The sequence below is a fragment of the Sapajus apella genome, unplaced genomic scaffold (assembly GCF_009761245.1).
Source record: "Sapajus apella isolate SASKATOON/1434 unplaced genomic scaffold, GSC_monkey_1.0 scaffold48, whole genome shotgun sequence".
Classification (NCBI taxonomy): Eukaryota; Metazoa; Chordata; class Mammalia; order Primates; family Cebidae; genus Sapajus; species Sapajus apella.
The window spans coordinates 13,608,659-13,634,783 of NW_022436988.1; the positions used below are offsets into that span (position 1 = coordinate 13,608,659).

At 36.0% G+C, this 26,125-nt stretch overlaps 1 protein-coding gene across 3 annotated transcripts in view; it reads left to right on the plus strand.

The window, feature by feature from the left end:
• The window catches only part of ABCA5 (ATP binding cassette subfamily A member 5), a 100,910-nt gene extending 78,241 nt beyond the window's left edge, over positions 1-22,669 (plus strand). For all 3 annotated transcript variants that reach the window (XM_032241888.1, XM_032241887.1, XM_032241889.1), the window contains 11 exons: positions 3,428-3,554; positions 3,855-3,972; positions 4,069-4,160; positions 5,167-5,342; positions 5,774-5,849; positions 5,978-6,072; positions 7,678-7,797; positions 8,914-9,063; positions 9,596-9,675; positions 11,560-11,615; positions 19,841-22,669. In XM_032241888.1, the coding sequence (XP_032097779.1) occupies positions 3,428-3,554; positions 3,855-3,972; positions 4,069-4,160; positions 5,167-5,342; positions 5,774-5,849; positions 5,978-6,072; positions 7,678-7,797; positions 8,914-9,063; positions 9,596-9,675; positions 11,560-11,615; positions 19,841-19,948 (1,198 nt within the window). In that variant the 3' untranslated portion in view covers positions 19,949-22,669. The remainder of the gene's footprint in view (positions 1-3,427; positions 3,555-3,854; positions 3,973-4,068; positions 4,161-5,166; positions 5,343-5,773; positions 5,850-5,977; positions 6,073-7,677; positions 7,798-8,913; positions 9,064-9,595; positions 9,676-11,559; positions 11,616-19,840) is intronic.
• The last annotated feature ends 3,456 nt before the right edge of the window (positions 22,670-26,125 follow it).

The following is a 26,125-nucleotide window of genomic DNA, read 5'->3' on the forward strand; positions in this document are numbered from 1 at the left end:
ATTCTGTGGATTTGGGGTGGAGAGTTCTGTAAAAGTCTATTAGGTCTGCCTGGTCTAGGTCTGAGTTCAAGTCCTGGATATCCTTGTTAATTTTCTGTCTGGTTGACCTGTCTAATATTGACAGTGGACTGTTAAAGTCTCCCACTATTATTGTGTGAGAGTCTAAGTCTCTTTTTAAGTCATTAAGAACTTGCTTTATGTATCTGGGTGCTCCTGTATTTGGTGCATATATATTTAGGATCGTTAGCTCTTCTTGTTGCATTGATGCTTTTACATTATGTAATGTCCCTCTTTGTCTCTTTTGATCTTTGTTGGTTTAAAGTCCATTTTATCAGAGACTAGGATTGCAACTCCTGCTCTTTTTTTGCTGTCCATTTTCTTGATAAATCTTCCTCCATCCTTTATTTTGAGCCTATGTGTGTCCTTGCATGTGAAATGTGTTTCCTGGATACAGCACACAGATGAGTTTTGCCTCTTTATCCAATTTGCCAGACTTTGTCTTTTGATTGGGGCATTTAGCCCATTTACATTTAAGGTTAATATTGTTATGTGTGAATTTATCATGCCATTTTTATGCTAGCTGGCTATTTTGCCCATTAGTTGATGCAGCTTCTTCATTGTGTCGATGCTGTTTACCATTTGGTACGTTTTTGGAGTGGCTGGTACTGGTTGTTCTTTCTATGTTTAGTGCTTCTTTCAGGCACTCTTGTAAAGCAGGCCTGGTGGTGGTGAGATCTCTCAGCAATTGCTTGTTCGTAAAGGATTTTATTTCTCCTTCACTTATGAAATTTAGTTTGGCTGGATATGAAATTCTAGGTTGAAAGTTCTTTTCTTTAAGGATGTTGACTATTGGTCCCCACTCTCTTCTGGCTTGTAGAGTTTCTGCTGAGAGATCCGCTGTCAGTCTGATGGGCTTCCCTTTGTAGGTAACCCGACCTTTCTCTCTGGCTGCCCTTAGCCTTTTTCCCTTCATTTCAACCCCAGTGAATCTGGCAATTATGTACCTTGGGGTTGCACTTCTTGAGGAATATCTTTGTGTTGTTCTCTGTTTTTCCTGTACTTGAATATTGGCCTGCCTTGCTAGGTTTGGGAAGCTCTCCTGGATAGTATCCTGAAGAGTTTTTTCCAGCTTGGATTCATTCTATCCATCACATTCAGGTACACCTATCAAACTTAGATTAGGTCTTTTCACATTATCCCATACTTCTTGGAGGCTTTGTTCGTTCCTTTTTATTCTTTTTTCTCTAATCTTTTCTTCTCATTTCATTGAGTTGATCTTCAATCTCTGATATCCTTTCTTCTGCTTGGTTAATTTAGCTATTGAAACTTGTATATGCTTCACGAAGTTCTCATGTTGTGTTTTTCAGCTCCATCAATTCATTTATCTTCCTCTATAATCTATTTATTCTCATTAGCATTTCATCAAACCTTTTTTCAGGTTTCTTAGTTTCTTTGCATTGGGTTAGAACATGTTCTTTTAGCTCATATAAGTTTCTTATTATCCACCTTCTGAAGCCTGTTTCTGTCAATTCATCAGATTCATTCTCCATCCAATTTTGTTCCCTTGCTGGTGAGGAGTTGCGATCCCTTGGAGGAAGAGAGGCGTTCTGGTTTTGGGTGTTTTCATCCTTTTACACTCGTTTCTTCTCATCTTTGTGGATTTATCTCCCTGTGGTCTTTGTAGTTGGTGACTTTCAGATGGGGTCTCTGAGTGGTCGTCCTGTTTGTTGATGATGAAGTCATTTATTTCTGTTTCTTAGTTTTCCTTCTAACAGTCAGTCCCCTCTACTGTAGGACTGCTGGAGGTCCACTCCAGACCCTGGTTGCCTGGGGATCACCTGCAGCGGCCTCTGCGTTTTAGCTGGGAACTGCGATCCAGAGCTGTTCCTATTCAGTCATCTTGGATCCCGTTCACTAACCATATTTTCTTTACCCAGTCAACTGTTGATGGACACTCAAGTTGGTTCTATGACTTTACTATTGTGTATAGTACCATGATGAACATATGAGTGCAAGTGTCTTCTCTTTCTTTTCAATAGTTATCCAAAGCTTTCTTTTTATTCTTCAAATTCCTCAAATCACCTTATTTTACTTCCTGCTTCTCAGCAAGTAATTTTGTCATTTATCTCAGAAAACAGAAACAATTATAAGTTATAAATTTCTACAAACTTACTCACATCTTCCATCATTTTTGCCTTTTCCAGGTTCTAGAGGAAGTAGCAGCACATCCTGTTATCCGAGTCTTCATTTATTCTGTATACTTAGAATATTGCTCAGTTTTCTTTTTCTCTTTCCTTTCTGGATTTCAATAGTGTATTTTTTCTCTTTTTTTCTTTTCTTTCTGAATCTCAATAGTATATTTTGTTGTGGGGTTGGGGAGGGTCACCTTTATTCCATATATGAAAGAACCCATAGATCTCATTTGAACATGAATTCATCTCTGGCTCCTATTCTCTATCTCTTTTCTTTCATAGCCAAAAACCTGCTATCTCCAGTTACTCACCTTCCATCCACTCCTATAACTCCCTCCAATCTGGTTTTCCCTTACCTTTCCATTGATACTATTTTCAATAAGATAACAATTATTTTGTTATTTTATGGTCTAGTAGGCTCAACATATTTAATCTGCAGACTTTAATATGACTGACATTGTTCTCCTTACACATTTTTCTTTTCTTCTTTTTTGTGAGACGGAATCTAAGTCTATTATCCAGGCTGGAGTGCAGTGGCACGATCTGGCTCACTGCAGTCTCCATCTCCCAGGTTCAGATGATTCTCCTGCCTCAGCCTCCCAAGTACCTGGGATTACAGGCATGTGCCACCACCCCTCACTAATTTTTGTATTTTAGTTTTTAGTAGAACAGGGTTTCTCCATGGTTGCTAGGCTGGTCTTGAACTCCTGACTTCAAGTGATCTGCACGCCTCAGCCTCTTAAAGTGCTGAGATTATAGGCATGAGCCACCACACCAGGCCACATTTTTCTTATTCTTTTGTTTTCCATTATATCTTCTTCTGTTTGCCAAAATTTCCTTTGCAAGCACTTCATCCTCTGTCCCTAAAAATGGTGTTACTGTGGGTTCTGGTGTCAGTCCTTTATATCTACTCTTTCTGGGCAATTTCATTTATACTCAGGTTTTACATTTTTTGAGGGCAAAGTTCATGTTTTTTTCATCTTTCTTCCTGTGTAATAATACCTGATATCTACTAATCATAAATAATATTGTTGAATAAATGAATTTAGATAATATCATCCAAATGCTATCATCAGTCATTGAAAAATATTGCTCGTAATTCCACCTTTCGGAGATAATCCTAGATCTTATGTTGGTGTATTTTTTCAGTCTTTTCTCTACCTAGTGTCTGAATTTCTTACTATTTTAATTATTTGAAAACCTACTATCTTTCTATATTTGTTATATATATGTAGAAACCTTTCAAAGAAGTCCAAAAATAGAAAGTTTCCAGAACCACCAAACAATGAGGATGAAGATGAAGATGTCAAAGCTGAAAGACTAAAGGTCAAAGAGCTGATGAGTTGCCAGTGTTGTGAGGAGGTAATTTATTCTTTATGCTGTCATATTAAATATGAAATGATCAGTTCCCAGTATATAGAAATTAATCTGAAAAATAGTTTTTTGCATATGAAGCAGTCTGAAAAAAATCTTTCTTGGAAAAAAATACTTGTCTACTTATCTTTGAATAAACCAGGATTTCAGTCATAAATGGATATTTATTTGTACTGTATCTCCTTATTAGCCAATATAATTTTTATAATATGGACATGAGGTATGTGTAGCCTGTCATTTCATGATAGGTTTTGTAACTTTCTTTTTAAATACAATTTTTCTTATTAGAAACCATCCATTATGGTCAGCAATTTGCATAAAGAATATGATGACAAGAAAGATTTTCTTCTTTCAAGAAAAGTAAAGAAAGTGGCAACTAAATACGTCTCTTTCTGTGTGAAAAAAGGCTGGTATTTAATTTTTTCTTACATAACTTTTCTAGAAGAATAATTTCCACTTTTGGTTTGATTTTATTATGATTTTTTTCTTTCAATTTCTTTAGGAGAGATCTTAGGACTGTTGGGTCCAAATGGTGCTGGCAAAAGTACAGTTATTAATATTCTGGTTGGTGATATTGAACCAACTTCAGGAAAGGTATGATGTGTAAGAGTATGGGATATGTTGAATATGATTTATATTTTTAATTAAGATAAACTTTTAAGACAAATTAGGATTTGGTATTCAATTTTATTGTATATTTTTAGCATTTTTTGTATAGCTTGATCAAATTATGATCTTTTTGGTTATCTGCAAAAATAATGTACTTGGTGAAATTTTTGTACACACATGTAGACACACACATATACAATATTTCTGCTTCTGTAATGCTTACATGCATGAGTTATTTGTCTGCCAACTTAATGGAAGACAATTTTATTAGCTTCAAGAGATTTGGGAGTTTGTTTTGACCTGCCATCAGCTAGTCTTTGATTATAAGCATGTCACTCACCACTTTGTGGATACTTCACAAAAGTATCCTGATCCCATTTCCTGCTTCTCTCCCCTTGCTTACTTTATGCTAGCCACACAGGAAAATGACAGGCATACTCTTTTCTTCAAGTTTTTTTCCACGGTGTTTTCTTTGTTTGGCTATACCTTATGCCTTAGAAATACATACACTAAATTCACTTACCTCGAATGTCACCTTCCAGTGAAGCTCCCTGATTATTAGAATTATAGCTTTCTTTTTCATCCAACTCTGCATTACCCTTTCTGACCATGTCTCCAAACTCTGACTTAGCTATATATTGTCTTTCCATCATCAAAAAGGAGTAAAACATCTGACTGGATGCCATGGCTGACGCCTGTAATCCCAACACTTTGGGAGGTTGAGGCAGGAGGATTGCTTGAGACTAGCCTGGGCAATATAGTGAGACCTTGTCTCTACTAAAATTCAAAAAAGAAAAAATAATAGCCAGGCATGTGGCACATGTTTGTAGTCTCTGTTGCTTAATATTAATAGTAATAGTAATAATAATAAAGGAGTACAACTCTGACTTGATTACTCTGGCTATAGAAAGGTGTTTTGATTCATGTACTGGCCACTCCCTCCACCATGTAAATTAAGCAAGGTAGTAAAAATTGGTTTGTGTTTCTATAGGTATTTTTGGGAGATTATTCTTCAGAGACAGGTGAAGAAGATGATTCAATAAAGTGTATGGGTTACTGTCCTCAGATAAACCCTTTGTGGCCAGATACTACACTGCAGGAACATTTTGAAATTTATGGAGCCATAAAAGGAATGAGTGCAAGTGACATGAAAGAAGTCATAAGTCGGTAAAATGATTGTCTTTAAATTCCTTTTGTTACTTAGGGGAAATATTTACATTTCATATTTTTTGAATTTCATAACAAGCATTTCTGTGGACAGTAATTTTTATAGAAAATGGTCATTACTTTTTCACATATTCTTTATGGTATATGAAAATACATTGATAGCTATAAATTATGATAACTATAAAGAAGGTAATTTTTCTAGTTACATAATGAATGTACCTGTGTCATGAAACTTATTTAATTCAAAGTGAACTATTTTATCAAGATATTAATTTATTTAAAATGACATAATTGGAGAATTTTGCCCTTACCTACTTATAATAGCTTCAACTGAGTAATTATTCTAGAGAAAACAGCATCAGAGATCACATACAATTGATATTTATGTTTATATATCATGGTATATTCATTTTGTATTGTTCATTTTGCAGAATAACAAATGCACTTGACTTAAAAGAACATCTTCGGAAAACTGTAAAGAAACTACCTGCAGGAATCAAACGAAAGGTACTTTCATTAAACTCCAAATAATGTCTGTTTTTTTTTATTGATAGTTTAGCACCTGATATCATCTTGATAAATTCCTTATAATGAACCTTTGTTAATTCCCCACCCGTCTTTTTCTTTCCATGTAGTTGTGTTTTGCTCTAAGTATGCTAGGGAATCCTCAGATTACTTTGCTAGATGAACCATCTACAGGTATGGATCCTAAAGCCAAACAGCACATGTGGTAAGTATGATACTTGTGACAAAGTACATCATACTTTAGAATAAAATAATAGTTTCTTTTATTATAATAGTTTTATATTATTTATATGTACATCTTGATTTTAAATTTGATTCAAAGGATATAATAGTAATTAAAAATTAAATAGATTTAAAGATTTTGTTAAGCTTTTAAAACTTTGCCATATTTTTCATGAAGTGTTCATAGTATTTTATATATTCTAGAACAGAAATAAGCATATGGATAATTATTAAGATAAAGAGTTCCTGTGTTCTATATAGTTTTTAAGGCTTTTTCTAGTCATTTGACATATAAATGATCTTTCACAAGATCATGGTGTCTTGAATTTATGTTGGGACTCTTTCTAGTACAGTGATGCATTGCCTAATGACAGAGATACATTCTGGGAAAGGTGATTTTGTCATTGTGCAAATGTAATGGAGTGTACTTATATAAACCTCTGGGTGGTTATAGCCTATTACCTACCTAGACTATATACCTGTAGACTATTGATTCTAGGCTGTAAATCCGTAGAACATGTCACTGCACTGAATATTGTAGGCAGTTGTAACACGATGGTATTTGTGTATCTAGACATTTCTAAACATAGAAAAGATATAGTAAAAATACAGTATTATACTCTTATGGGATCATGGTTGGAAATGGTTTTCCTCATTGACTGATATGTCATTATGCAGTGCATGTAAAGTACTAATTAGTTGAACAACTCTTTTTTTTTTTTTTGAGATGGAGTCTTGTTCTGTCACCCAAACTGGAGTGCAGTGGTGCGATCTTGGCTCGTGGCAACCTCTGCCTCATGGCAACCTCTGCCTCTCAGGCCCAAGCAGTTCTACTGCCTCAGCCTTCCAAGTAGCTGGGACTACAGGCAAGAGCCACCACGCTTAGCTAATTTTTTGTTTTTGTTTTCCTTTTGTTTTGAGATGGAGTCTCGCCATGTCACCCAGGCTAGAATGCAATGGCGTGTTCTTGGCTTACTGCAACCTCCGCCTCCCAGGTTCAAGTGATTCTCCTGCCTCAGACTCCCAAATGGCTGGGATTACAGGCGTGTGCCACCACTCCTGGCTAAGTTTTTGTATCTTTAGTAGAGTTGGGGTTTCACCATGTTGGCCAGGCTGGTCTCAAACTCCTGAACTCAGGCGATCCACCCCCCTCGGCCTCCCAAAATGCTGGAATTACAGATGTGAGCCACTGCACTCAGCCTTGAACAACTCTTTAAGCCTCTACTTCCATGTCTATAAAGTGTAAAGTTTGGTTTGTATGCATGTTAAAGTTTTCTTACGATTCAAAGCCTGTTTTGGTTATAACATGAAAAGACATCAATTTTAAAGTTTATTTGTTGTCATACTTTTAGCCCATATTAACATTTGAAATTATAGATTTTTTTTCCATTTGACAAGCTTTCGAAATGAAGGGAAAATAAATTAGAATATAAAAGCCATAGTTGGGTAGGATGTAATAACCACAGCAATTAATATTTGGAAGTTTTAATTTACTTAATTCACCAACCAGTTGGATTTTTAAAAGCCTATTTTTTTTTAATAAACAGATGTGTTCCTCTCTTTATTTTATTTTATTTGTGTTTTATAGGCGAGCAATTCGAACTGCATTTAAAAACAAAAAGCGGGCTGCTATTCTGACCACTCATTACATGGAGGAGGCAGAGGCTGTCTGTGATCGAGTAGCTATCATGGTGTCTGGACAGTTAAGGTTGCTGTCTTAAATAGCATGCCATTTAGGGGAAGAGGGTGGGGGCTGGATTTTGAATGTCATCATTTCAAAAACATGGTAATATTTAGTAATTTAAATGTTAAATATTTTTGTTTTTGAGTTAGCTTTTTATAGATTGACTTGAAGTATGTTGAGTTTTTAAAAAATTTGACTGTTTACTTTGAATTTGAATTCATTTACTATTTCAATAACTTGTAATATTTTTAGGCATTGTACTTGTTATTTTAAGAAATTGTTATATGCTGGATTAATTATAGAACACAAATATGAAATAAATATATGAGTTTATACTTACATAAATAATTGAGTAAAGAAATAAGTGTGAGAAAAGAGGTGGATCTTCCTTACAAAACAACTCCAAATAATATATGTTGATAATACCTCCTTCAAGGGAGTAGGTTGAATCTCCTTTCCCCCAAGTTTGGACTGGACTTAGCTGGTTTCTTGTAAAAATTAAACTACCGAAGGAGGAAAACAGTAACTTCACAGTTGAGAAAGCTGGAAAATACTACCTTAACTAAATAATGTTGTACAGATACCATGTATTCACTGATGCGATATGATGGGAAAAGTACCACAGCTGTGTGATATTCTTTCCAAAACCCATAACCCAAGTCTAATCATGAGAAAAATATCAGACTAATTTGAATTGAGGGACCTTCTACCAGACACATGACCAGTACTTCTCAAAACTGTCAAAATCATGAAAAAGAATAAGAAACTGTCACCACAGTGATAGACTAAGGTGACATGACAGCTAAGAACACTATGGTACCCTGGACAGATCCTGGAATAAGCAAGGGACAAGTAGTGGAAAATTGGTGAAATCTAAATAAAGTATGGAGTTCAGTTACAAGAAATGTACCAGTGTTGGTGTCTCAGTTTTGAACAAATTGACCATGGTAATGTAAAATGACAAGATTAGAGAAACTGAAACTGGATGAAGAGTGTATGGGGATGCTGTATTTTCATTGCAATTTTTCTCTAAATTAAATGTAAAGATATGTCTTTTAAAAATGTAGTGATATATGTGAGAAATTATTCTTTGAAACTGTCATTTTATATCTGAGCTTTCTTTTAAAAAAATTACTTCAGATGTATTGGAACAGTGCAACATCTAAAGAGTAAATATGGAAAAGGCTACTTTTTGGAAATTAAATTGAAGGACTGGGTAGAAAACCTAGAAGTAGACCGCCTTCAAAGAGAAATTCAGTATATTTTCCCAAATGCAAGCCGTCAGGAAAGGTAAAATTTTTTAAAACATGGTTATATTTCTTTATAAAGCAAAGACTATAAACAGTTATTATATTAAGGATTAAGTGAAAAATCATCTTTTTATTCATAGGGCATATATGTATTTCTCTGTGTGTGTGTGAAAAAAATATATATATATTTCATATGTATATGAAATGTATTTATCTGTAGATTACATATATAGAGATTATATATATATATATATATATATATATATATATATATATGTTTCTGTATTATCACCAGTACTGGACTAATGAAGTCTGATGGCTTGTGTTTTATATCGGCCTTAGTATTAGATTTTTCAATATTCAGTAGTATTTAATTTTTTTTTAACATTCTTAGTAGCATTGAGTTATTTTGTTTTGCATGAAAATGTAATTTTAAACAATTTTTATCCAAGTAAATATCAAAATTAATTGTTGAATTTAATTTTGAGCTTTAAACATGTTAAACTTTGCTGAGTTTTAGAACACAATAGTAGTAATTTTTTATTTTTTTCATATTTTATCTTTGTTTTCAGTTTTTCTTCTATTTTGGCTTATAAAATTCCTAAGGAAGATGTTCAATCCCTTTCACAATCTTTTTTTAAGCTGGAAGAAGGTAAGTAGTATTTGAAAAACATTTATGTCATAGCTCTCAAATTATGAAAGCATTTTATTTAAAATGTTTAAAACTAGGGACTTAGTTTATTTTAGAAACTATGGCAGATAAAAAGATAACTTTTTTTATTTAATGTAAGACACAGGTAAACACTAATGTGGTAGGGATTTTGTTGATATACTCTATTGTAATATAAACCTTTTACAATATTTAGAGAGCATTGACACAGCTTTTCACGTTGCATCTATGAGAAAGGCCAGCTTAACTATCGAGTCTTTGCAGTTAGTCCAGTGGCAGGAGCTCTGAGTTTCTTGAATCCTTACTTCATACTGGTCCATAGAAGCAGCAACACTATCAAGACTCCAGTGACGAGGAGAAGTCTGAGTGTAGGAGAGTGGGCATTCCCCAAAGTTTTAAGGAAGCTTATAGAATCTTGGTATTATAAAAATAAGTGGCATGTAGGATAAATATAAATATATATGCTGGTGAAAGTTGAGGGAGATCACCTCTTGGAAGAATCAGGTGTTCATATGCAGATTATTTTATGGCATTGATAAACTGTGAAACAACCTATGTTTATGTATAAGGTTCATTAATTTCAAAATAAGTACAAAATTTTTATGATTGTTCTTTATGTGATTATTGAATACAAAAAGATTTCCTGATACTATATATATTCTTGTCATAGCTATGGATTAAGAACACTAATTATTTTTATGTCTGTAATATATGTATTCACATAGTCAGGTAAAGTTCTGCTTTCCTGATGATTTCTTTCCTTTTGTTTTTGAGATGGAGTCTTCCTCTTGTCACCTGACTGGAGTACAGTGGCACCATCTTGACTCACTACAACCTCTGCCTCCCGGGTTCAAGCGATTCTGCCTCCGCCTCCTGAGTAGCTCGGATTACAGGCGACTGCCACCACACCTGGCTAATTTTTGTATTTTCAGTAGAAATTGGGTTTCACCATGTTGGCCAGGCTGATCTCAAACTCCTGACCTCGTGATTCACCTGCCTTGGCCATCCAAAGTGCTGGGATTATAGGTATGAGCCACTGTGCCCGGCCTCCTGGTGATTTCTTTATGACCAAAGAGAACACCTGAACTACTTATGGAGAATTAAATTAAAGGAATGAATAGAACAACAGAAGTTTGGTATTACTTTATATTGCAAAGGAATCTGAAATAAATACAGAAAAGTTTATGGGCCGGGCATGATGGTTCACACCTATAATCTCAGCACTTTGGGAGGCTGAGGCGGGAGGATCCTGTAAGCTCAGGGTTCAAGATCAGCCTGAGCAACATAGTGAGACCCTGTTTATACAAAATAATTTTTAAAATTAGCCGAGTATGGTGGCTTGTGCCTTTAGTCCCAGCTACTCAGGAGGCTGAGGTGGAAGGATTGTTTGAGCCTGGGAGGTCAAGGCTGCAGTGAGCCATCATTGTGCCACTGTATACCAGCCTGGGCAACAAAGAAAGACCTTGTCTTAAAAAAAAAAAAAAAGAAAGAAAGAAAAGTTTATAGAAATAGGACCAATATCCAGAATCTAGTTCAAGAAGCAAGAATAGGCAACAGTGGAGTTGGAGAATGGGAGATAAGAGAGCAGGGATCAAAAGAAGGCAGGAAAAGAATCACTAGAAAAAAGATAATAGAGAAAAAGTGCAATAAGACAAGTAACATTAGACATAGTACTTAGGTCTATAGAGGAATTATAGGTATGGGGAAGAGAAAGGAAGTAAGAGAGAAAAATAGCATGTTGTGGCAGCTTCAAATTTAAGTGAGTTGATTACAGAGATTTTTTAAAACAGATTGTTAGCCACTTTAGTAGTCATAGCCATTTTTTCAAATATTGATAAGTAATATACTATTTTTATATTTTAATAGCTAAACATGCATTTGCCATTGAAGAATATAGCTTTTCTCAAGCAACATTAGAACAGGTACGATAAAGTTAATTTTTTTTTTATTGTACTTTAGATTCTGGGGTACATGTGCAGATCATGCAGGATTGTTGCATAGGTACATATATGGCAACGTGCTTTGTTGCCTCCATCACCCCGTCACCTATATCTGCCATTTCTCCCCATGTTATCCCTCCCCAACATCCCCATCCCCCTGCTGTGCCTCCCCTGCCCCCTGGCAGACCCCAGTGTGTGTTGCTCCCCTCCCTGTGTGCATGTGTTCTTGTTGTTCAACACCCACCTATGAGTGAGAACATGCAGTGTTTGATTTTCTGTTCTTGTGTCAGTTTGCTGAAAATGATGGTTTCCAGATTCATCCATGTCCCTACAAAGGAAACAAACTCATTGTTTTTTATGGCTGCATAGTATTCCATGGTGTATATGTGCCACATTTTCCTTTTTCAGTCTATCATCAATGGGCATTTGGGTTGGTTCCAGGCCTTTGCTATTGTAAACAATGCCACAATGAACATATGTGTGCATGTGTCTTTATAATAAAACGATTTATAATCCTTTGGGTATATACCCAGTAATGGGATTCCTGGGTCAAATAGAATTTCTATTTCTAGGTCCTTGAGGAATCGCCACACTGTCTTCCACAATGGTTGAACTAATTTACACTCCCATCAACAGTGTAAAAGCGTTCCTGTTTCTCCACATCCTCTCCAGCATCTGTTGTCTCCTGATTTTTTAATGATCACCATTCTAACTGGTGTGAGATGGTATCTCAGTGTGGTTTTGATTTGTATTTCTCTAATAACCAGTGATGATGAGCATTTTTTCATATATTTGTTGACCTCATGTATGTCTTCTTTTGAAAAGTGTCTGTTCATATCCTTTGCCCACTTTTGGATGGGTTCGTTTGTTTTTTTCTTGTAAATCTGTTTTAGTTCTTTGTAGATTCTGGATATTAGCCCTTTGTCAGATAGATAGATTGCAAAAATTTTTTCTCATTCTATTGGTTGCCGGTTCACACTAATGATTGCTTCTTTTGCTGTACAGAAGCTCTGGAGATTAATTAGATCCCATTTGTCTATTTTGGCTTTTGTTGCCAGTGCTTTTGGTGTTTTAGTCATGAAGTCCTTGCCTATGCCTTTGTCCTGAATGGTTTTGCCTAGGTTTTCTTCTAGGGTTTCTATGGTGTTAGGTCTCTTTTTTTTTATGTTTTTTTATTGCATTTTTGGTTTTGGGGTACATTTGAAGAGCATGCAAGATTGTTGCGTAGGTACACACATGGCAGCATGATTTGCTGCCTTCCTCTCCTTCAGCCATATCTGGCATTTCTCCCCATGCTATCTCTCCCCAACTCCCCGCCCCCCACTGTCCCTCCCCTATTCCCCCCGACAGACCCCAGTGTGTGATGCTCCCTTCCCTGTGTCCATGTGTTCTCATTGTTCAACACCCACCTATGGGTGAGAACATGTGGTGTTTGATTTTCTGTTCTTGTGTCAGTTTGCTGAGAATGATGGTTTCCAGGTTCATCCATGTCCCTACAAAGGACACAAACTCATCGTTTTTGATGGCTGCATAATATTCCATGGTGTATACGTGTCACATTTTCCCTGTCCAGTCATCATCGATGGGCATTTGGGTTGGTTCCAGGTCTTTGCTATTGTAAACAGTGCTGCAATAAACATTCATGTCCATGTGTCCTTATAGTAGAGCTATTTATAACCCTTTGGATATATACCCAGTAATGGGATTGCAGGGTCAAATGGAATTTCGATTTCTAGGTCCTTGAGGAATCGCCACACTGTCTTTCACAATGGTTGAACTAATTTGCACTCCCACCAACAGTGTAAAAGTGTTCCTGTTTCTCCACATCCTCTCCAGCATCTGTTGTCTCCAGATTTTTTAATGATCACCATTCTAACTGGCGTGAGATGATATCTCAATGTAGTTTTGATTTGCATTTCTCTAATGACCAATCAGTAATGAAGAGCATTTTTTCATGTTTGTTGGCCTCATGTATGTCTTCTTTTGAAAAGTGTCCGTTCATATCCTTCACCCACTTTGAATGGGCTTGTTGGTTTTTTTCTTGTAAATCTGTTTTAGTTCTTTGCAGATTCTGGATATTAGCCCTTTGTCAGATGGGTAGATTGCAAAAATTTTTTCCCATTCTGTTGGTTTCCAATTCACTCTAATGACTGTTTCTTTAGCCGTGCAGAAGCTGTGCAGTTTGATTAGGTCCCTTTTGTCTATTTTGGCTTTTGTTGCTAATGCTTTTGGTGTGTTGGTCATGAAGTCCTTGCCTACGCCTATGTCCTGAATGGTTTTGCCTAGATTTTCTTCTAGGGTTTTTATGGTGTTAGGTCTTATGTTGAAGTCTTTGATCTACCTGGAGTTAATTTTAGTGTAAGCTGTCAGGAAGGGGTCCAGTTTCTGCTTTCTGCACAGGGCTTGCCAGTTTCCCCAACACCATTTATTAAACAGGGAATCCTTTCCCCATTGCTGGTTTGTGTCCAGTTTGTCAAAGATCAGATGGTTGTAGATGTGTGGCATTGCCTCCAAGGCCTCTGTTCTGTTCCATTGGTCTATATCTCTGTTTTGGTACCAGTGTCATGCTGTTTTAATTACTGTAGGCTTGTAGTATAGTTTGAAGTCAGGTAGTGTGATGGCTCCGGCTTTGTTTTTTTTTGCTTAGGATTGTCTTGGCTATGTGGGCTCTTTTTTGGTTCCATATGAAGTTTAAGGTGGTGTTTTCCAGTTCTGTGAAGAAGGTCATTGGTAGCTTGATGGGGATAGCATTGAATCTATAAATTACTTTGGACAGTATGGCCATTTTCATGATATTGATTCTTCCTAACCATGAGCATGGAATGTTTCTTCATCTGTTTGAGTCCTCTCTTATTTCGTTGAGCAGTGGTTTGTAGTTCTCCTTGAAGAGGTCCTTTACATCCTTTGTTAGTTGTATTCCTAGGTATTTCATTCTCTTTGTAGCAATTGTGAATGAGAGTTCACTCATGATTTGGCTCTCTGTTAGTCTGTTATTGGAGTATAGGAATGCTTATGATTTCTGCACATTGATTTTGTATTCTGAGACTTTGCTGAAGTTGCTTATCAGTTTAAGGAGATTTTGGGCTGAGATGATAGGGTCTTCTAAATATACAATCATATCATCTACAAATAGAGACAATTTGACTTCCTCCTTTCCTAATTGAATACCCTTTATTTTTTTTTTTTTTCTTGCCTAATTGCTTGGCTAGAACTTTCAATACGTATTGAATAGGAATGGTGAGAGAGGGCATCCTTGTCTAGTGCCAGATTTCCAAGGGACTGCTTCCAGTTTTTGCCCATTCAGGATGATATTGGCTGTAGGTTTGTTATAAATAGCTTTTATTATTTTGAGATATGTTCCTTCGATACCTAGTTTATTGAGAATTTTTAGCATAAAGGGCTGTTGAATTTTGTCAAAGGCCTTCCCTGCATCTGTTGAGATAATCATGTGGTTTTTGTCTTTGGTTCTGTTTATGTGGTCAATTACGTTTATAGGCTTGTGTATGTTGAGCCAGGCTTGCGTCCCTAGGATGAAGCCTACTTGATTGTGATGGATAAGCTTATTGATATGCTGTTGTGATCAGTTTGCTAGTATTTTATTGAAGATTTTTGTGTCAATGTTCATCATGGATATTGGCCTGAAGTTTTCTTTTTTTGAGTCTATGCCAGGTTTTGGTATCAGGATGATGTTGTTCTCATAGTTTCAGAAAGAATGGTACCAACTCCTCTTTGTACGTCAGGTAGAATTTGGCTGTGAACCCGTCTAGACCTGGAATTTTTTTGGTTGGCAGGCTATTAATTGTGGCCTCAACTTCAGCCCTTGTTATTGGTCTGTTCAAAGTTTCATCTTCTTCCTGGTTTAGGCTAGGGAGAGTGCAAGCATCTAGGAATTTATCCATTTCTTCCAGGTTTACTGGTTTATGTGCATAGAGTTTTTCATAATAATCTCTGATGATAGTTTATATTTCTGTGAAATTGGTGGTGATTTCTCCTTTATCGTTTTTTATTGTATCTATTTCATCCTTCTCCCTTTTCTTTTTTATTAATCTGGCTAGCAGTCTGTCTATTTTGTTGATCTTTTCACAAAACCAGCTCCTGGATTTATTGATTTTTTGAAGGGTTTTTTTTGAGACAGAGTTTCGCTCTTGTTACCCAGGCTGGAGTGCAATGGCGCGATCTCGGCTCACTGTAACCTCTGCCTCCTGGGTTCAGGAATTTCTCCTGCCTCAGCCTCCTGAGTAGCTGGGATTACAGGCACACGCCACCATACCCAGCTGATTTTTTGCATTTTTAGTAGAGACGGGGTTTCACCATGTTGACCAGGATGGTCTTGATCTCTTGACCTCATGATCCACCCGCCTCGGCCTCCCAAAGTGCTGGGATTACAGGCGTGATGAAGGGGTTTTTTTGTGTCTCTGTCTCCTTCAGTTCTGCTCTGATCTTAGTTATTTCTTGTCTTCTGCTAGGTTTTGAGTTTTTTTTATCTTGCTTCTCTAGCTCTTTCAATTTTGATGATAGGGTGTCGATTATAGATCTTTTCTTGCTTCTCATGTGGGGGCATTTATTGCTTTAAGTTTTCCTCTAGACACTGCTTTAAATGTGTCCCAGAGATTCTGGTACATTGTGTCTTCATTCTCGTTGGTTTCAAAGAACATCTTTATTTCTACCTTCATTTCATTGTTTATCCAGTCTCTGTTCAGGAGCCAGTTGTTCAGTTTCCATGAAGTTGTGTGGTTCTGAGTTAGTTTCTTAATCCTGAGTTCTAATTTGATTGCCTTGCGGTCTGAAATACTGTGTGTTATGATTTCTGTTCTTTTGCATTTTCTGAGGAGTGATTTACTCCAATTATGTGGTCAATTTTGGAGTAGGTGCAATGTGGTGCTGAGAAGAATGTATATTCTATGGGTTTGGGGTGGAGATTACTGTAGATGTCTGTTAGGTCTGCTAGGTCCAGATCTGAGTTCAAGTCCTGGATATCCTTGTTAATTTTCTGTCTCGTTGATCTGTCTACTATTGACAGTGGAGTGTTAAAGTCTCTCACTATTATTGTGTGGGAGTTTAAGTCTCTTTGTAGGTCGTTAAGAACTTGCTTTATGTATTGGGGTGCTCCTGTATTGGGTGCATATATATTTAGGATTGTTAGCTCTTCTTGTTGCATTGATCCTTTTACCATTATGTAATGCCCTTCTTTGTCTCTTTTGATCTTTGTTATTTAAAGTCCATTTTATCAGAGACTAGGATTGCAACTCCTTTTTTTTTTTTTTTTTTTCTCTCCATTTTCTTGATAAATTTCCCTCCATCCCTTTATTTTGAGCCTATGTGTGTCCTTGCATGTGAAATTGGTTTACTGGATACAGCACACGGATAGGTCTTGACTCTTTATCCTATTTGCCAGTCTGTGTCTTTTGATTGGGGCATTTGGCCCATTTACATTTAAGTTTAATATTATTATGTGTGAATTTGATCCTGCCATTTTGATGCTAGCTGGATGTTTTACCTGTTAGTTGACACATTTTCTTCAGTGTGTCAATGGCCTTTACCATTTGGTATGTTTTTGGAGTGGCTGGTGCTGGTTGTTCCTTTCTATGTTTAGTGCCTTTTTCAGGAGCTCTTGTAAGGCAGACCTGGTGGTTATGAAATCTCTCAGCAATTGCTTGTCTGTAAAGATTTTATTTCTCCTTCACTTATGAAGCTTAGTTTGGCTGGATATGAAATTCTAGGTTGAAAGTTCTTTTCTTTAAGGATGTTGAATATTGGCCCTCACTGTCTTCTGGCTTGTAGGGTTTCTGCTGAGATATCCGCTGTGAGTCTGATGGGCTTCCCTTTGTGGGTAACCCAAGCTTTCTCTCTAGCTGCCCTTAGCATTTTTTCCTTCATTTCAACCCTGGTGAATCTGACGATTATGTGCCTTGGGGTTGCTAGGTTGAGGATGTTTTCCTGGATAACATCCTAAGAGTGTTTTCCAGCTTGTATTCATTCTCTCTGTCACATTCAGGTACAGCTATCAAACTTAGATTAGGTATTTGCACATAATCCCATATTTCTTGGAAGCTTTGTTCATTTCTTTCCCTCTTTTTTCTCTAATCTTGCCTTCTCATTTTATTTCATTGAGTTGATCTTCAGTCTCTGATATCCTTTCTTCTGCTTGGTCGATTTGGCTATTGAAACTTGTGTATGCTTCACGAAGTTCTCGTGCTGTGTTTTTCAGCTCCATCAAGTCATTTATATTGTTCTCTAAGCTGTTTATTCTAGTTAGCATTTCATGTAACCTTTTCAAGGTTCTTAGTTTCTTTGCATTGGGTTAGCATGTCTTTTAGCTCTGAGAAGCTTATTACCCACCTTCTGAAGCCTGTTTCTGTCAATTCATCAGATTCATTCTCCATCCAACTTTGTTCCCTAGCTGGTGAAGAGTTGTGAACTCTTGGAGGAGGAGAGGAGTTCTAGTTTTTGGTGTTTTCATCCTTTTTGTGCTGGTTTCTTCTCATCTTTGTGGCTTTATCTCCCTGTGGTCTTTGTAGTTGGTGACTTTCGGATGAGGTCTCTGAGTGGACATCTTTTTTGTTGATGTTGAAGCTGTTTTTTTTCTGTTTCTTAGTTTTCCTTCTAACAGTCAGGCCCCTCTGCTACAGGATTGCTGGAGGTCCACTCCAGACCCTGCTTGCCTGGGAATCCCCGCGGGGGCTGCAGAACAGTAAAGGTTGCTGCAGAACAGTAAAGGTTGCTGCCAGTTTCTTCTTCTGTTATCTTTGTCCCAGAAGGGTACCACCAGATATTGGCCTGAGCTCTCCTTTATGAGGTGTCTCTTTGGGGTATATAGGGGTCGGGGAGCTGCTTAAAGAGACAGTCTGTCCCATATAGGAGCTCAAGTGCTGTGCTGGGAGCTCAGTTGTTCCATGCAGAGCTGCTGGGCAGGTACGTTTAAGTCTGTTGCAGTGGAACTCATAACTGCCTCTTTTCCCAGGTGCTCTGTCCTAAGAAGGTCAGGCTTTATTTATAAGTTCCTGATGTGCTGCTGTCTTTTTTTTACAGATGCTCTGCCCCGCACTGAGATAGTTTCACAGTCTGCCAGCAGAGGCATTGCTGAGGTGCCATGGGCTCTGCCCAGCTGCTGTGTAAACTTCCTTGAGGCAGTTAGAACTACCTCGGTATTGGTGGACTGCCTCGGTAGTGGCAGATGCCCTTCCCTCCACTGAGCTGAACTGTCACGGGTCCAGCTCCACTTGCTGCAAAACTCTCAATCCAGAGTGTTTCAGATTGCTAATTTTGTGGGGGGTGATACCTGCCAAGCCAGATCACCTGGCTCCCTATCTCAGCCCCCTCCCTTTCAGTTGAATGGGCGGCTCTGTCTCCCAGGTGTTCCAGGCGCCAGTTGAAACAGCTGCCCAGATTTGTGTGAGTTTCTTTGCACCAACCTGCAGCACCGGCTGAAGCAGCTCTGCTGGAAACTCGTGGCACTTTTCGGCCCAGGAATCTCCTGATCTGTAGGCAGTGAAAACTTGTTTGGAAATGCAGTGATCACTCACTCTCTGCATTGTTCTTTCTGGGAACTGCACTCCAGAGCTGTTTCTATTCAGCCATCTTGGATCCTCCCCACTAAAGCTAAATTTTTAAAAATTATTTTATAGAAGAAAGTATCTGATATCAATTGTTTTGGTTTGTATTAGAGAGGGAGAGATATTGTAAACCAGTGACAAAATGTTACAGAATAATCTTAAACTTTGTATAATTTTAATCAACCTTAGGTTCTTCACTTACTAATTTTTTAAATTTTATTTTTAAATTTGATCTTATTTTAAATTGACAAATCACACTGTCTATAGGGTGGAGCGTGATGTATTGAGATGTGTACAATATGGAATTATTAAATCAAGCTTTCATTTGCTTATTTTGAATATCTCAGATTTTTTCATTTTGTAAAGAATGTGAGTCATGATGGTAGTATTTCATATTAGTGTATTTGAAATTACATTGTTTAAGTAGTTATGAATTATTTTTTGAAAACAAATATATTAATCTTCTAGAATAATATTCATTTTTGCATGTAATTTTTGGAAATAATTTACTCTGAATAATATTAATGTTAAGAAATCTCTTGATACTTATTAATATAACTAGATATAGCCTTTATACCATTTTTGATTTAGTTAAAAGTTCTTTGAGATACTTGAGATACAGAATACTGTATTCATTTATTTCTTTTCACCTAGGTTTTTGTAGAACTCACTAAAGAACAAGAGGAGGAAGATAATAGCTGTGGAACTTTAAACAGCACACTTTGGTGGGAACGAACACAAGAAGACAGAGTAGTATTTTGAATTTGAATTGTTCAGTCTGCTTAATGGACTTACTTCTTCTTCACTTAATTTTAGCTTTGGTTTAAAAAGCTCACTGTTGGAATGGTAACTGGAGGACCATGAAAGCTCTTGAAGTTTTTCTAAGCTCCTTAATTGAAATGCTGTGGTTGTGTGTTTTGCTTTTCGTTAAATAAAATTTATGTAATAATTAAGTGAACCTGCATGTTTGTATTGAAATATATTGAACTATAAGTTTGTATGTCATCTTTTCCACCTTTCAAAAACAGTGCGTTTGAATTTATGATTTAACAGAGTAGTGATAGAGTAATTTTGAAGTTATCTATAAGTTTATGTCATCTTCTTAAATAAGTATGTAATATTCCAATCTAAATAAAAAACCAATTCATAACTAGTACATAGAAAAGATACATAAAGCAATGTGAAAGTTTCTTGCTTCTCCTTTTCAATTGCTAAAAAAAGCACTTTGAATGGAAGTTGTCATCCATAAAAGCCGAAGTGTAAGCACTAGGAAATCTCAATATAGAGGCTTGAGGAAAGTGATATCCGCTAGGTGGCAGTCATTGATCATAATAAGTGAAATGAGACCTTGTTCTATTAGATAATTTTAGACATAGGTAATTAAGTGTTTGAAATTACATTTCTTTTATTTAAAGTAAAAATTCAAAAGTGTTTTAGTTATTATAATTAAAGGAAGACTGTGTATAGAATCTTATGTAATAGTCTGATTCTTTTGACTCTGGCTAGAATGACAGATATCTATAAAGGTGGAAGAATTAAGCTATACCTTTTCCTCCACCACTCTTGGAACATATAAATTTTTTGTCATCCTCCTTGTATAATTGAGTTGAGTAGTCACAATCATGTTATTTTACTCATTCAGTTACTTTGCTTTTAATGTATGTGAACACATCCTCTTGTAAACAATTTTAAAAGACTCAATTTTTTTAGTTTTTATATACTCAGAATATATTTTGGTTATTAAATTAAATTATGTTCCCTTTCTCACAGTAACAAAATCTGACTCAGGAGAAATATAACTTAATTCTTAGGAAAGCAAGAGTAAGTGATCTAGAAAGCAAAGGAGAAAAAACATCAAATATGTTATTAATTTACAGTATACAGTTCATGTTTCTGAACATATTAATTTTAAAATGTCTTAAATTACTGATCTTAAAACTTCCTTCTATATCAATATAGATAAATACATAAATATATATATTAGACGAAAGCAACAATGCCAACCTTGTGTTTCCCATCAATGGTCAAATTTTAAAAGGAGAGTAAAAGCTGAGTTTACTGAGTGACTCTGTTTACTGACTATTAAGGCAAGAAAAAAAAACATGATGAGTGTACTTTACAGTTTACTTTTGTGGGCTTTTAATTTTTTTTTCCAGTTTGTTCTCAGTAAAGACTGGATTTTCTTTAAAATAATTTTTTCTTTTAAATTAGCACAAATTATCTTAGGTTTGTTCTTAGTAAAGATTGTGGGTTGTCTTTGAAATGATTTTTTCTTTTAAATTGGCACAAATTATCTTAGGTCAACATTTTGGTTTTAATCATTAAAACATTTTTAGAGTAATGTAATTCAACAAATATTTTAGTGATTATGTTTACAGAAATGAATTCTTTAGAGACAAGGATGACTATCAGTTTGGGCCCTGTAAGATCTTACAGATCTATAAGATAGATACTTATATAACTTATATAAAAATATATATATTACTCATGTAACTTACATAACTAGCTATTATTTTTATATAACTAGCTGTATATATGACAAATGCTTTGCTAGTAGTATTAACAATGCTTTATAGGAGCACAATTAATTCTACTTAGGATAAGTGGTTTTATTATTGTTTATATTGTTGTTCCATTGGTCACTAAAATTTCATTCTAATTGTGCTCTGAGTTTTTAAAAATACCATACTGTATTTTTGCGTAACATGTAAATGGGCATTAATTTTTAAGAAATAGAAATGTTTATCCTTAATGTATTTTTAATTTACTAACATTGATTTTTTTATTTTCTTTCCTGAAATAGCATGTTACCTAAAATGAAAGAATTTATTCTCAGATGAATAATTTTTATATCAGCTATTCTTATAAGGTAAAAGTTTAATTATTTTTTATTTGTAATGTATTATATGTAAGCAATTCTCAATGCTGCTCTTTAAGAAAAATAAATATGCTTATATTAATAATAAGCTTTAAGAACTGAAAATTTAAGACAAGTAATTTTGTATACTAAAGTGATTTCTTTATTTAATGCTGATAATTGAATAATGAGTAGCTCATATTAAAAATGATGCAGAAACCTGGCACTAAAATTGTTAGTATTTTTTTTTTTTTTAAGTATCTGAGGGTAGTTTTCAGTTGCGGAAGGAACATTGACAATTACTTTATGTTTTAATTTACATTCACATTTTAAACACAAACTAGGTATGTTTATAGATCTTTTTGTCTTGAATATATTTTGTTTGTAAATATAAGGCAATCACTTTAACTTATACATTATTAAATATAACAGGTTAAATTATTCTCAAATATTTAATACTAAAATATTTATCATTTCCTTAGAATTTTTGAGTAAGTTGATTCATACACACACTTAGGCAGTATTTTAAATGTAATGAACAGATTCTTCTGAAGTGCCTAGCAATTCTTGCAAATCAAATTTACCTTTTTAATTTAAGAAAATAAAGTTCTCAAGAATTTCAGGCATCATTTTGTGTTGCTTTCGTTTTTGTGATAGGGTCTCACTCTGCTGCCTAGGCTGGAGTGCAGTGGCACAATCCTGGCTCACCGCAGTCCCAACCTCTCAGGCTCAGGTGATCCTCCCACCTCAACCTCTTGAGTAGCTGGGACAACAGGTGTGTGCCACTGCACTCAGCTAATTTTTGTATTTTTTTGTAGAGGTGGGATTTTGCCATGTTCCCCAGGCTGGTCTTAAATTCCTGGGTTCAAGGGATGCCCCCACCTTGGCATCCCAAAATGTTGGAAATACAGGTGTGAACCACCTTACCTGGACTTCAAACATCTTAAAAATAGGCAACATACACAAAACTTCCTGGTTATAAGGCTTGCAACCACACTTGCATAAATATAGTAATGTGTTGCATAACAACATTTTAGTCAAGAATGGACCACATAGTAAGATTATAAAATAAAATACTGTATTTTTCTTGTGCCTTTTCTATGTTAGATACACAAATAATTACTATTGTGTGTTAGAGTTGCTTACAGTGTTAAGTATAGCAGCATGCTGTCCAGGTTTGTAGCCTAGGACCAACAGGCTATATCATATAGCCTGGATGTGTAGTAGGTTATACCTGAAGTAATTTTTTTTACCATGTGTACATATATACCTTTGCAGAGTTACACATTTGCCAATAAAACAGCTATCTCTCACTGTCAAAATGTATCCCTTTGCTAACTTTAGACCGAGAGATGGATGCTAATTAGGTTCCCCGGTTAATGCTTGGGACTAATCAAGGACTATCTATAAACCAAACTAAATAATGATATAAGGATAGACCCTGGAACTGCCTTCTAAGATTAAGCTGGCAGCTGTTGAGGTGGAGGTTCTTTTATGTTAAAACTTTGGTTTTTGAGCTTTAAGTTGTGAGTTAACTCAAATTAAGTTTCAGGTTTTTGCAACCCAGTATTTTCCCCTAAAACAAGATGTCATTTAGGCTTTATTATTACGTTTCATCCAAATTCATGATAATAGGACTTTCCAAGTTTCTATGTTGTGACTATGGTATAACCTGCTTAATTAATGAAAATGAATTTCTCAGACCGGGCGCAGTGACCCACACCTGTAATCCTAGCACTTTGGGAGGCCTAGGTCAGTGGATCATTGATATCAGGAATTCGAGACCAGTCTGGCCAACAATGGTGAAACCCTGTCTCTACTAAGAATACAAAATTAGCTGGGCATGGTGGCACTTGCCTGTAATCCAAGTTAGTTGGGAGGCTGAGGCAGGAGGATTGCTTGAACCCAGGAGGCAGAGGTTGCAGTGAGCCAAGATTGTGCCACTGCTGCACTCCAAACTGGTGACAGAGTAAGACTCTGTCCCAAGGAAAAAAAAAAAAGGAAGAAAAAAAAATGAATTCCTTACCTGGGTTGAAATTTTACTTTCTTTTCTGTTTTGTAATTCTTATATGTCTCATTAACTGTAATAATATGGTCATTTTACTGACAGAATAATACCATTATTGTTTTGGTTCACCTTATCTAATTTTCATTTGTTAATACATCTTTGTCATATAGTTGTGGGAAATGAGTGCTAGTTGAGATATATATGTATTGGCTAGTAATTTTTTTGGCCAAATTATACTGTTGGTATTGTTATGTGATTATTATGTGTTGATATTTGTTTTCTGTTGACTACATTTACATACTCACACATCGGTGTACATGAAATCAAATTTGTAATAGAATAAGATTAAAATTATACATCAAGCTTTACAAATCAGTAAGAAATCTCAACTTCTAGTGTTATCATATCTGCTAATTTTAAAAGACCTTATCTCTATCTTTTAATTCTTTAGGAAGTATGCAGCCTTGAATTTACCTTCACCAAATTAAGATACTAGATAGTTTTTGAGAGCTATCTATGATAGTGCCTAAAGTCTTTTTTTTTTTTAATTTCAAAGAAATTTTTAATAGGCTGAGGCTAATATATTCAAGAGTATAAACACATTTCCTTTGGATTACCTAAAATCAAACTTTTAAAGTATCATATTTCAGTTGGCTAAAAATATAGCCAGATAGTGCCTAAAGGCTTTAAGTTTCAAAGAAAGACTGCTTTTTATTATTATTCAGTATTCACAGATATTTATTGTATGTCCATTAAGAATCAAGCACTTTTCTAAGCACTAGGGATATACATTATTGAAACAATAGGCAAAAATATCTGTCCTCACTGAGTTTTTATTATAGTAAGACAAAGTATCTGCTTTAAAAAATATATAATGTATTAGATGATGGGGAGGGAGATAAGGACTCTTGGAGTGGGTGCCGCAGATGAAAGCACACTGATCTCATGTAGGTGAGACTACACTGAGAAGATGAGTTGGTAAGTACAAAAGCCCTGAGGCAAGGTGCCAGTGGCATATTTGAGAGAGAAACAGGACCAGTGAAGCTTTAGCTAACTGATTAAGGGGGACACTAGTAGAAGATGGGATCAGAGAGACTCCAAACCCTAACCTTAACCCTAACCCTAGTGTATTAGCAAACTAATACAAGCCCCATTCCAGGATCTGCTCCTAACTTCCTTCCTAATGGCCCTCATGAACATTTTATGGACCTTCAGTTAGATCAGAAGTCATTCGAGGGTTTTAGGCAGAGGTATGACACTATTAGCCATATTTGAAAGGAACAGCTTAGCTGCTGTGTTGAAAATAAATCAGATATGAGAGGGCAGAGTACAAAAGACCTGTTAGGAGGCCATTGCAGCATTTGATTAGGCAAGAGATGATGAGTTGAATCAGGAAGGTGATAAGAAATGGTCTAATTCTGAATACTGTGAAGGTAGAGATTATAGTACATGGTGTATGGGAGAAAGAGAGTCAATGACACCAGGGTTTTGTTTTGTCTTATTTTGTTTTGTTTTTGAGATGGAGTCTCACTCTGTCACTCAGGCTGGAGTGCAATGGCATGGTCTTGGCTAACTGCAACCTTTGCCTCCCTTGTTCAAGTGATTCTATTGCCACAGCCTCCCAAGTAACTGGGGCTACAGGTGCCTGCCTCCATGCCCGGCTAATTTTTGTATTTTTAGTAGAGACGGGGTTTTACCATGTTGGCCAGGCTTGTCTTGAATTCCTGACCTTGTGATCCACCCACTCTGGCCTCCCAAAGTGCTGGGATTACAGGCGTGAGCCACTATACCTGGCCTGGGTCTTTGTTTTGTCTGAGCTTCTGGAGAAGTAGAATTATCAGCAATTATTTTGTCTCTGAACCTATCTTCTATTAGTATCACCAAGTGAATGAAGAAGACCATGGAAATTCAAGTTTGAGGATTTGAGGAAAAGATCAATTTTTGACTTGTTAAGTTTGAGATGATCCTTAGACATCCAAGTGGAGATGTCCAGTAAGCAAAAGAAATAAATATTGGGAGCAGTGTTAGTTTTGGAGTCCACTTACAAGCTGAGAGTCAAGGAGTATTGAGTGGT